The 12,199-nt window shown below is 42.4% G+C and overlaps 1 protein-coding gene across 3 annotated transcripts in view; it reads right to left on the bottom strand.

The window, feature by feature from the left end:
- ap2b1 (adaptor related protein complex 2 subunit beta 1) overlaps positions 1-12,199 on the bottom strand; it is a 201,366-nt gene that overhangs the window by 183,784 nt on the left and 5,383 nt on the right. For all 3 annotated transcript variants that reach the window (XM_068007982.1, XM_068007981.1, XM_068007983.1), the window contains 2 exons: positions 10,918-10,975; positions 9,427-9,532 (listed from right to left, as the gene is read on the bottom strand). In XM_068007982.1, the coding sequence (XP_067864083.1) occupies positions 9,427-9,532; positions 10,918-10,954 (143 nt within the window). In that variant the 5' untranslated portion in view covers positions 10,955-10,975. The remainder of the gene's footprint in view (positions 1-9,426; positions 9,533-10,917; positions 10,976-12,199) is intronic.

The raw sequence follows: 12,199 nt of genomic DNA, 5'->3' as shown, positions 1-12,199 counted from the left end.
TCAAAAAAGGAAAATATCCTTGGAACCCAGGAATCTTTTTGTGCTCATCTGTTTCTGTTCATCCGTGTTATACAAATGGAAGGTGGGTAGAGTTCCATAAACATCTACTATGTACATATAATGAAACTGTGTCTTTCCAAGAGTTTGCCTGAAATTAATGGGTGAACAACGGGCACTTTAAGACAAACAATGCAATGTTCTTCATATATATTACTGATCTTATGTCATATGCCACTGACTGCATACACTTACGTTTTAGTGATTACATGTCCTTAAATGCTATTAATTGCATATAATATGCATATTCCAGATGGCATGTAGTAAGTACTACTGATTGCATATATATTACTTTCTACGTTGTATCTCCTACCGATTGCATGATGTATTTTTTTTACTGATTGCATCCCGTATTTATTACTCATTGCATGCTGTATTTACTACTGACTGTACTGACTTTTTGCTTCCATGAATTATATTTGTACATAAATTATGGCAGTAGATTAACCGGTACAAAATGGTCTGGCTGTATTGGAAGTCCAAGGTTTTCTGGCCCATGGTACCCAACTATTACCTCAGTGAACCAGCTACTACCACACATGCCGTTACAGCACGTCAACTCCTATAGGATCCAATAAACAATTTACCGTCATCATGATTCATTCGTAGACTGGGCGATGATAATTCAGTATGGCAGAGTAAAAGATTCAGGTTTCAGTTCATACGAGGCCTATTCAGTTTACAGAAACCATTAATTCATTTTCAGAACAAGTGGTGTTGGAAAAAGCCCGAATCATCACAACCTCTACACTGAAACTCAGTTAGAAAAAAAAAATCACAGCAGAAAAAACATTGTGTTACATTCTTCTCCCGCACTTCACACTGACAGATGACCCAATGAAGCTGCCCCTTTATACAAATCACACTGTACACAGAATGGCATTGAGAGAAATTGTATCTGCATTTTTTTTGCTTACTAAGTTTTTAATCTCAGCAAGGTCATCAGGGTGAAGCATCAAGGAAGGGAAAAACAAAAAGTCAAATAGAGAATCACTGTGGACTTCACGCATCTCCTAGGAAATGGGTGCACATCAGCATTTGTGTAACTGACTGCAAGAAACCGGACCAGCCTCTCCATTGGGAATGGTGAGTAGCACCAGAGAACAGGAAGACATTGGGAAATCTATCCCCCAAATTTCCAGTGACATTTCAATCTGACAAAATATTTTCCTGCTATCATGTGTAGCACAATTTCCCTCCTCCACTTCTTAAGCTTCTGTAACTGTGCATCATTCCAACCATTTGTCGGTCGTGAGGTCCGATTGTCCTTATCTCTCCTGCATATCGCAAGCAGTGATTGGAAGTCCAAGGTTTTCTGGCCTATGGTACCCAACTATTACCTCAGTGAACCAGCTACTACCACACATGCCGTTACAGCACGGCAACTCCTATAGGAACCAGCCCTGGAGAAAAAGGTATCCTGCCTTGAACTTTTGATATCTATGTATCTTTTGCCTCTGAATCAGAAGGTTGTGGATACAAACCCCGCTATGGAATTGGGCATATAATCTAGGCAGACACATAGTGCTGTCTTGTTGGAAGTGCCATCTTTCGGATGAGATATTAAACCAGGACCCCATCCACCTGTATAAGTGGATGTAAAAGATCCCATGGCACTATCCAAAGGGCTGGGAGTTTGCCTGGTGCCCTGGCCAATATTCATCCCTTAACACCAGCACCAAAAATGGATTAACTTGTTATTCATATCATTGGCTGTCTGTGGAACTAGCTGTACATAAATTGTCTGCTGTATTTGCCTAGAAAGCAACATTGATTACATTTCAAAAGTGCTTCATTGGCTGATTAGTGCTTTGGGATGTCCTGAGAATGTGAAAGGAGCTACATAAATGCAAGCCTCTTTCTTTTACCAAGACACCAAAGGGAAGAAATGGCAAAAATGGTACAGTATGAAAGAATGAGAGGGAAAAAAGAGGAAGAGAGAAGAAACAAAAGGAAAAACAATGAAAAACATTTTTATGTGTATTTGAAAATAAATTTGAAAATAAAGGTGGTGAGGATTAACTGGCCTCTCACCTCTACAGCCTGGGTTCAAATCCAGCCCAGACAGATGAAGCAAAAGTTTCCTCTGTCTGCGAACTATAAAGGTCCAATGTGGAATGAGTTGGGCAGTCTCAAACTAGCCTTTAGTGAGCACTAGCCCACAACAAAAAAAATGACCCCTATTTCTGTACTAATTGCCACTAAAGCAGCAATCTCACTCAGACAGGCCACAGAATGGTTGATGTGGAACATAGCAAAATGTCATACAATTTAGCACGGATGATCTACCAAGGTTGAACTTGAGACGTATTGATGGGGCAGAATGGAAGGAGCTTTAACATGCATCTAACTGTGCGTTACACTGGAAGCCCAAAAGTGTTTCATTCCCCAACATCAATAGTCCTTACATTGATGTCCAGAAAAAATTCACATAAAGTAAAAACTATATGGAATAAAAGAATTTGGGCACATTGGAAAAGAAATAGAATATACTCAGTAATTAGGTACGATTGAAAGAGAGCAGGGATATCAACCGAACCAAAATCTGAAATAAAGCAGCCGGTCCAGGATAATTCACAAAAGAACAAATTTTGACCCAACTTGGATTACAGTTCATCATTTTAGTTACAAAAAACAGCAGCATACTGATTAAAGCCTAATTGACAGCCTTGTGGCCAGTCTATCCCTGATCAATCCCTGATAGGCAGGCTTGTGGCCAGTCTATCCCTGATCAATCCCTGATAGGCAGGCTTGTGGCCAGTCTATCCCTGATAGGCAGGCTTGTGGCATTACAACATGTATCTGTACTATCCAAGTGGGAAGAGGCTAGAGAACAAAGAAGGGAGTTGGTGTAACATCCCCAATTTAGGAAACAGGCAGATAATCTGCTCCCAGACATCCCGCTTTTTAAGCGGGCATCTAATGGAGCACCAGGGTGACCAGATGTGACTTGTCCTCCGACTTTTTATCTGTCCTGGTGGCAAGTACTTACTGTCCTCCCACAACAGAGAGGGAGGTGCTGGAAGTCTTAACGCGCATCAAGGTAGATAAATCTCCGGGACCTGATGAAATGTATCCCAGGACGTTATGGGAGGTTAGGGAGGAAATTGCGGGTCCCCTAGCAGAGATATTTGAATCATCCACCGCTACAGGTGAGGTGCCTGAAGATTGGAGGGTAGCAAATGTTGTGCCTTTGTTTAAGAAGGGCGGCAGGGAAAAGCCTGGGAACTACAGACCAGTGAGCCTGACATCTGTAGTGGGTAAGTTGTTAGAGGGTATTCTGAGGGACAGGATCTACAGGCATTTGGAGAGGCAGGGACTAATTAGGAACAGTCAGCATGGTTTTGTGAGAGGAAAATCATGTCTCACGAATTTGATTGAGTTTTTTGAAGGGGTAACCAAGAAGATAGATGAGGGCTGTGCAGTAGACGTGGTCTACATGGACTTCAGCAAAGCCTTTGACAAGGTACCGCATGGTAGGTTGTTACATAAGGTTAAATCTCATGGGATCCAAGGTGAGGTAGCCAATTGGATACAAAATTGGCTTGACGACAGAAGACAGAGGGTGGTTGTCGAGGGTTGTTTTTCAAACTGGATGCCTGTGTCCAGCGGTGTGCCTCAGGGATCGGTGCTGGGTCCGCTGTTATTTGTTATTTATATTAATGATTTGGATGAGAATTTAGGAGGCATGGTTAGTAAGTTTGCAGATGACACCAAGATTGGTGGCATTGTGGACAGTGAAGAAGGTTATCTAGGATTGCAACGGGATCTTGATAAATTGGGCCAGTGGGCCGATGAATGGCAGATGGAGTTTAATTTAGATAAATGTGAGGTGATGCATTTTGGTAGATCGAATCGGGCCAGGACCTACTCCGTTAATGGTAGGGCGTTGGGGAGAGTTATAGAACAAAGAGATCTAGGAGTACAGATTCATAGCTCCTTGAAAGTGGAGTCACAGGTGGATAGGGTGGTGAAGAAGGCATTCAGCATGCTTGGTTTCATTGGTCAGAACATTGAATGCAGGAGTTGGGATGTCTTGTTGAAGTTGTACAGGGCATTGGTGAGGCCACACTTGGAGTACTGTGTACAGTTCTGGTCACCCTATTATAGAAAGGATATTATTAAACTAGAAAGAGTGCAGAAAAGATTTACTGGGATGCTACCGGGACTTGATGGTTTGACTTACAGGGAGAGGTTAGACAGACTGGGACTTTATTCCCTGGAGAGTAGGAGGTTAAGGGGTGATCTTATAGAAGTCTATAAAATAATGAGGGGCATAGATAAGGTCGATAGTCAAAATCTTTTCCCAAAGGTAGGGGAGTCTATAACGAGGGGGCACAGATTTAAGGTGAGAGGGGAGAGATACAAAAGGATCCAGAGGGGCAATTTTTTCACTCAAAGGGTGGTGAGTGTCTGGAACGAGCTGCCAGAGGCAGTAGTAGAGGCGGGTACAATTTTGTCTTTTAAAAAGCATTTGGACAGTTACATGGGGAAGATGGGTATCGAGGGATATGGGCCAAGTGCAGGCAATTGGGACTAGCTTAGTGGTATAAACTGGGCGACATGGACATGTTGGGCCGAAGGGCCTGTTTCCATGTTGTAACTTCTATGATTCTATGATTCTATGAACACTGCAGGAGCTCTCTGCCGGAGTCACAGGCATGAACCCATGCATCACCTTTTAGCAGTCCCACACTTTGAGAGAGCACTGCTACCTACAACATTTGATACTATCCCTTGCAATGCTACCCGAGAGCAGACTTCTTTCCTTGCTTAAATGTCTATCTTGGCACATGTTCTAAAGGTTAAATTGTCATCACAATTTGTAACACGTGAGCTGAAAACAATATTTGTGAGTTACAAACACTGTATCTGTAATTAACTCTTCACTAGCAACTGGAGACAGCCCATGAGAATTTTCCAACCACAAGATCCTTTCCTTTCACCTTCATGGGAGCCTTGCCCTGGTTGCTAAGCAATAACTTGGCAACCCATTGTGCTAATGATAAGTATACCTGCAGATTTGCTGCATGCTGTAACAGCTGTGTGGCTTTACATCACCTGACAGGAAGGGAGCACTTCACTGCTGCGATCTGCAGTACCATTTTACAACACAGTGAATGTGCTGGGAAGACAGTTATTACAACCTGCCATGTGAGTGGGGCCACAGGCATCCAAAAAATCTCCAGTCACGTGATTCAAAACCACAAGGCAAAATTCCTCCTCCTCAGAGCAGGAAAATAGAAATATCCCTTTTTTTTGTTAAATGAATATTGTTCAGTGAACTTTTCTGCTCATCAAATCAATGAATTTAAATTCAGTTAAAAATCTGAAAATAAAAAGCTAGTATCAGTAAAAGTGACCACAAAGCTGTCAGGTTGTCATAAAAATTCAACTGGATCACTAATGTCCTTTAGGGAAGGAAACTTGCCGACCTTATCTGGTCTGGACTATATTTGACGCCAGTCCCACACTAGTGTGGTTGACTCTTAACTGCCCTCTGAAATGGCCCAGCAAGCTCCTCAGTTGTATCAAACAGTTACCAGCAGTTCAAGTAGGAGGCCCACCACCACCTTCTCAGGGCAACTAGGGATGGCCAATAAATGCCGGCCTTGTCCACATCCCAAGAACGAATAAAAAATAAGAATGTCAGTGCTGAGATACGGAACACTTTTCTTCTATTTTTCGCATCCAGCGTTAGCATCAATCACTCCCAGTTCCTTCTACCCTGCCCAACAATGATGCATAAATTTCAACCCCAGATCACCTTACAGCACCAACGTGACACTTTCATCTCCCACATCAGCCATCCTTATAGTTGAAGGTTTGTTGTAGAATCATAGAATGATACAGCACCGGAGGCGGCCATTTGGCCCATCGTGCCTGTGCCGGCTCTTTGACACAGCTATCCAATAGTCTCATTCCCCTGCCCTTTCCCCATAGCCCTGCAAATTTTTCCCCTTCAAGTATTTATCCAATTCCCTTTTGAAAGTTATTACTGAATCTGTTTGCACCACCCTTTCAGGCAGTGTATTCCAAATAATAACAACTCGCTGTGTAAAAAATGTTTTTTTCTTCATGTCGCCTCTGGCTTTTGCCAATTACCTTAAATCTGTGTCCTCTGGTTACCGACCTTACTGCCACTGGAAACAGTTTCTCCGTTTTTACTCTATCAAAACCCTTCATGATTTTGAACTCCTCTATCAAATCTCCCCTTAACTTTCTCTGCTCCAAGGAGAACAAACCCAGTTTCTCCAGTCTCTCCATTTAACTGAAATCTTTCATCCCTGGTGCTATTGTAGTAAATCTCCTCTGCATCCTCTGTAAGGCCTTGACATCCTTCCTAAAGTGCGGTGCCCAGAATTGGTCAAAATACTCCAGCTGGGGCCTAACCAATGTTTTATAAAGTTTGGCAAAACTTCCTTGCTTTTATACTCTATGCCTCTAAAAAAGGCATATGAAATACTTGGCTTTAAACAGCCTTCTCAACTTGCCCTGCCACCTTCAAAGACTTGTGTACGTACACCCCAAGGTCTCTCTGGTCCTAGCACCTCCTTTAAAATTGTACCATTTAGTTTATATTGCCTCTCATTCTTCCTACCAAAATGAATTACTTCATAATTCTCTGCGTTAAATTTCATCTGCCATGTTTCTGCCCACTTCACCTGTCTTTGTCCTCCTGAAGTCTGTTGCTGTCCTCCACTGTTCACATTTCCCAGTTTTGTGTCATCTGCAAACTTTGAAATTATGCCCTGTATACCAGGTCATTAATATATATCAAAAAGAGCAGTGGTGCCAACACCATTCCCTGGGGGACACCACTGTATACTTTCCTGCAGTCTGACAAACAGTTCACCACTTCTCTCTGCTTTTTGTCCTTTCGCCAATTTTGTATCCACAAAGCCACTGCCCCTTTAATTCTTTGGGCATCAGCAAGATTATGGAGAGTTGTAGATTTTTACTCACTAGGAATAAGGTTGAAGCTGCCCCATTCTTTCCATTTTGGTTCCTTACAGCCAGAATGAAGAGATTCTCATTAGTCTGTGGTTGATTCAACCCCAATTTGAAAGGGTAACCTATACCCTAGTCCTCTTTTCATTCAATATGAACTTGAATGGAAGAGCTTAGTGTAACAAATATATCTCTGATGATAAAGGAACTGCACCACAATCTCAGGGTTTGGATAACAGAGTGCTGATGCTTCACTCCTCTTATAGATTTCCAGCACTCCTACTCAACTTCGACTCTGTATGTGTCGGGGGGGGGGGGGGGGCGGGATTTCCACTGTTCCTCACAGCAAAATTGTAAACATGTGTATTAAGAAAAGCAGACAGCGGAAACCTTCCCTCTCTGTAATCACTATGATTATGGATAAAAGACATCCCATCTGCACTGTTTTGAATCTCAAAGATCTTGGTACTTTTTGCTGGTATGTACATTTCCTACTCAAAAATCCTGCTGAGTAATTTGATACGTACTCCCATCTGAATCGGGTGACAAGTGACTCTCCTGTGACACGACAGAGACACAGAGATTTCAAAACATTTGCCTTGGGTGTGTCACTACAGTGCCAGGCCGACGGGACGCTGCATTTGAACCCCTTTTATCTGTCCTCCAGGTTCCCATGTGTGTCACTGGTTGTAATTGAATCACTTGCAGGAGGAATTAAAAAAGTGCCCGAGAAAGACTTCTCTGTACTGCTCGAGTGAAATTCCCAGCGTCTTCACCGATATCTGTCTCACCCTCCTGTGGATGGGCAAGGAGGAAAATTAGGACGGGGGCTCAGAAATTCCTATAGTGAATGGAAGGACTTCTAAACATTAATATGAGTGAATTCCAACATTTACATGCTCACAGCTCATCCAGTTGGCAATATATAGCTTAGAAAATAAAAATGGGTGTGTGGAATCGAAATACAGAAGGAAGCAGGTTGGACGAAAGTGATAGCAAGCTGTCCTTTCACCTCTGTGACCTAGGCTCAAATCCAATTAAGACTGTCTGCTAGTAGTAGGCCTCCGACGTTAAATGAGTTTGATTTTTGTCTTGACTAGCAACTCATCAGCATGAACCCACAGCACAGAATTACTGAAATTGGCACTGAATTAGCAATCAGAGAGAGACACATGGACAGTTGGTGTGAGAAGTGGAACAACGTGCAGTGCAGGTGCTCTTCAGAGGTTACAGCAGAGTGAAGGACCTTTGCTTTACCTGATATGGGAGCACTGGGTGTCAAAACTGGAAAAAATGCTCCAATCCCCAATACTAACATCCCTCACCTTGACAATCAAATAATGTCCTCCCATCCACCCTCCCTTAAAAAAAACACAAGAGAAAGCAAATTCAACAGAAAACAGTGGGAAAGTCAAATCTATTATAGAAACAAAACTGAGCAATGAGATCAGGGTTATTCCATTGCAAATTGATAATCCGTGATCATGGATTAAAGATTTAATAGTCAGGGCTGTTGATGGCAGATGTATTGGGCTAACGGCAGGATCAATCATTTAGTTCTAGGTATTTGTATACATTCAGCTCAAACAGGAACAAATGAAGATTTTCACACATTTAATACCTTATTGAATCATAGAGCACAGAAGGAGGCCCCATCTACTCTATCAAAGCACCTCAATTTTGAACACCTCTATCAAATCTCCTCTTAACCTTCTCTACTCTAAGGAGGACAATCCCAGCTTCTCTAGTCTCTGTACATAACTGAAGTCCCACATCCTAATACCACTGTGTATTCAAAACACACAAGTGATCTGTTCAGTTTTAAGACCCGAATCCATTTTCTGCAAGTTCAAGGACCCGCCTTGTTTGTGGTATGAGGTGCCTTCTTCCACCACCCGGTAGAACACCCGGTGGATTTATAGAGAACGTCAGGTCTTCTTTACCTGCAGCTACCTAAATAGGGTTTAAATGCCCAGGGCCACTGACAGAAAGGGAAGAACTGACACTTAAATAGAACAATGCATTCCAAGGCATAAATTGAGGTGGTTTTCCAACAGATAAAATATTGGAAGTTCTAATTTTGTCCTGCACCTTGCAGATTTTGGCATTTAAACAAGACTTCCAAATTCTGTCAATGCATCATCAAAAATGGTCATCAACTAAAACCCTCAGAAGCAACACTGATTGCTGTATGTCCCCACCTCACAGCCAAGACACCCTCAAAACCTTCAGAGGGAAAGCTGATTACTTTATATCTACCACTGGTTACTGAGGGAAACTTTAGAGAGAACATTGATTATTATATATCCATCATTAGTCACTGAGTGAAACCCTTGGAGGGAACACTGATTATTATATATCCACCACCGGTCACTGGGTGAACCCTCGGAGGGAATGTTGTTTATTCCGTGTCCTCACCTCACATCCTTGCCGACGGTCATAGCAGCAATTACTTTCTTAACTGCTTCCTTCCTTTTCTCCTTCTTCTCATTATTCAACTCCGCCTTCAACTCGAATATCTCTCCTGTAAGAATAAAACAGATGGATGAAACTAACTGGAGTATCTTGTATCATAGATATAGCTGTAAAAGTTTGTTTTTAAATTTTCTCCCTCAGTCTCTTATCCCTTCTCTCCGGAAGCCAATGGTTCACACTGGGGAATAGTTCCACAATGACCATCAGCCCTCTGGTATCAAGCAGCCATTATTCACATGAGTGATGGCAGACTATTCAATCATGGGGCCTCACAGCCAAGATTGGTCCCATTCTCAACCAACCTCCGTACATGCACTATCCAGCAGCAGTCACCAGGAGCAGGGACCCTGAATGACCTTTCCGCCCATCCATAATCCAACTGCAGCACATCCATCACCACCCAAGCTGACATCAACTTCTTCAGCACGGGCCAAAGGTCAAACCTGATAGCTCAGTCCTGTAGCACGTTTTCCTTTGGCCATCAGTAAAGCTTAATCAATGAGTTGTCTGTGTTTTGACCATCTCATACAGTAATGAGGCTGAATGTATTACTGATAAATACTCAGCACCACCAAAAGCAAGACCACAGCATGGTGATACTCAGTAACGTTCCATAACTCTCAATATAAAATAGTTCGCAGAAAATGCTTTGGTCGATGGCATTTTAAGAAATATGTGCTGGTAAATTTAACCTCAGCAAAAAGGTTCCTGGTGTAATGAAAACACTTTCAGTTGAAGTGAACACCTCTGTCCTTCAAGGACTGCAGTCAATTTTCATAATTAGACTTGTGGAAAGCAAACGTTGGTACATTCAGCTCCCCATGGGCCGTGCTCCCTGCCGGTGTCAAATGCGATCTCGATGAATTCGAAACCAAATTCATCATAGACCATTGATTTAAACCCATGTAAACTTGATACAGTCAACGTTGTACCTTACAGGGTGTTTACTAAATATCATACTCCCCGCTTCATGGTCAGAGGCGGGCTGCACAGAACCGATCTTTATACGCAGCACACATCCACCGTTTATGACATTTTAGATTCGTGCTCTTCCCTCTGCCATGTTTCTTCATTGCTTCTTTCTGCTTGCCCACCATTCCTGCACTGAGCTGAGGAAGCAGACCACCCACGCCCAAAGCAGTCAGTAACTGCTGTCAGAGAAGCTGCTTGAAAACCCATTTCCGATAGCTCGCTCTCCGATGTTCTCTTATTCCTCCCCAATAGCCCGGCCAAGGTGGGAATGGACCATATCCCTAGTCGAGCCTACAATCTGCGCCTCGGCTCCCCATGGAGCGGTTACGTGCACCGACTGCACATAGCCACTCCATCACTTCAATTTAACACCATAACTTCAATAAGCTCTGAAGTTTCACCAGGTTGCATGTGTCCTTTATAACAAGCAACCAAGAGAGGTGTACAGGACAGGAAACCCACCTTTTTTATTCGTTGTGAAATACTTGGAGTCGGTCATGGTGGCAATATTTTAAGCTTCCTGCAAATAAAAAACAAAGACACATTTTAGAACAAGTTTCTCCCCAGCAATTTTTTTTTGAAATAAGAAATATCTACAGCATTGGCGACTGCATCGGAGACTGGCAGTTCAAACTTGTGTTAATACCACAGAGCACTTCTGTAGTCTCAGGAGCAAAGTCACTGTGTACATTCCAATGGATTGTAGATAGCTGACGAACAATTGCTTCAGTCAGAAAAACTGTTTGTTTTAATTTTTAAAAATGGCTGTGCCCGGGGACTCAAGTTTGGCATAGAGAGCTCTAACCAATATCACTAAAAAAACAGATTATCTGGTCATTAACTCATTGCTGTTTGTGAGGCCTTGCTGTGCACAAATTGGCAGCCATTTTTCCCACATGGCTATACTTCAAAAGTAGTTAATTTGCTATGTAGCACTTTGGGATGTCCTGAGGTTGTGAAAGGCGCCACATAAATGCAAGTTCTTTCTTTCCTTTTTACCGTCCTATCACCTGCATGGATATCCAGACCAGACTAATGAGATAAAAAGTTTCCTATATTTGGTGTTAAGGACCCCATATGAAATGAATGAGGCAGCCTCAGCCCAGAGTCCAAATCACAAGGTCCCAGTTCAACAATAGCCAGCTCTAAACGATCAATGCCACTCAAAGACCAGAAAGGTGGATTGCGGTAATTAGGAAGGTTACATTTCCTACTGGAGCAATGGGCGGGAGGGGATCCTTTTGTTAGAAATTAAGGAAAACAGTCAGGGAGGGATACTACAGGAGTTTTACTATCAGCTGGCTGTGCTATATTTGACTTGACCGTGGGAGCGTTTTGACACAAACACAGGATGCACAATTTGGAAAAAAAAATGTTCCATCGCCCCACACTGACATTCCTCACCTCAACAAGAATGAAATTCGCCAAAAGCTGCAAGTTTTTCCTAATATTCGAAAACAAACCACGAAGAGCTGATTTTGAAGGAGCTGCAATGAGTCAACATCAAGCCTTTGCAGCTGTTAATTCATTATCAAACCAAACCTTGAAAGCGTGATATTTCCTGCACAGACTTGCTGTGTGAAACCAATGAACAAAGAACTCTCATCACATACATATCAAGGAGCTAATAGAACCAGAATCAGATTATTGCTTTATTCCTAATAATACAACCCCTGAAGCAAGGTTTAAATTGATATTGTAAAGATGTTTCCTGTATTAGATTACTTCTCGGAAGGCATTTAGA

This window comes from Heptranchias perlo, chromosome 28 (genome assembly GCF_035084215.1).
Source record: "Heptranchias perlo isolate sHepPer1 chromosome 28, sHepPer1.hap1, whole genome shotgun sequence".
NCBI lineage: Eukaryota > Metazoa > Chordata > Chondrichthyes > Hexanchiformes > Hexanchidae > Heptranchias > Heptranchias perlo.
The sequence above is the reverse complement of the archived record's forward strand: the minus strand, read 5'-3'. Positions and strand labels throughout refer to the sequence as shown.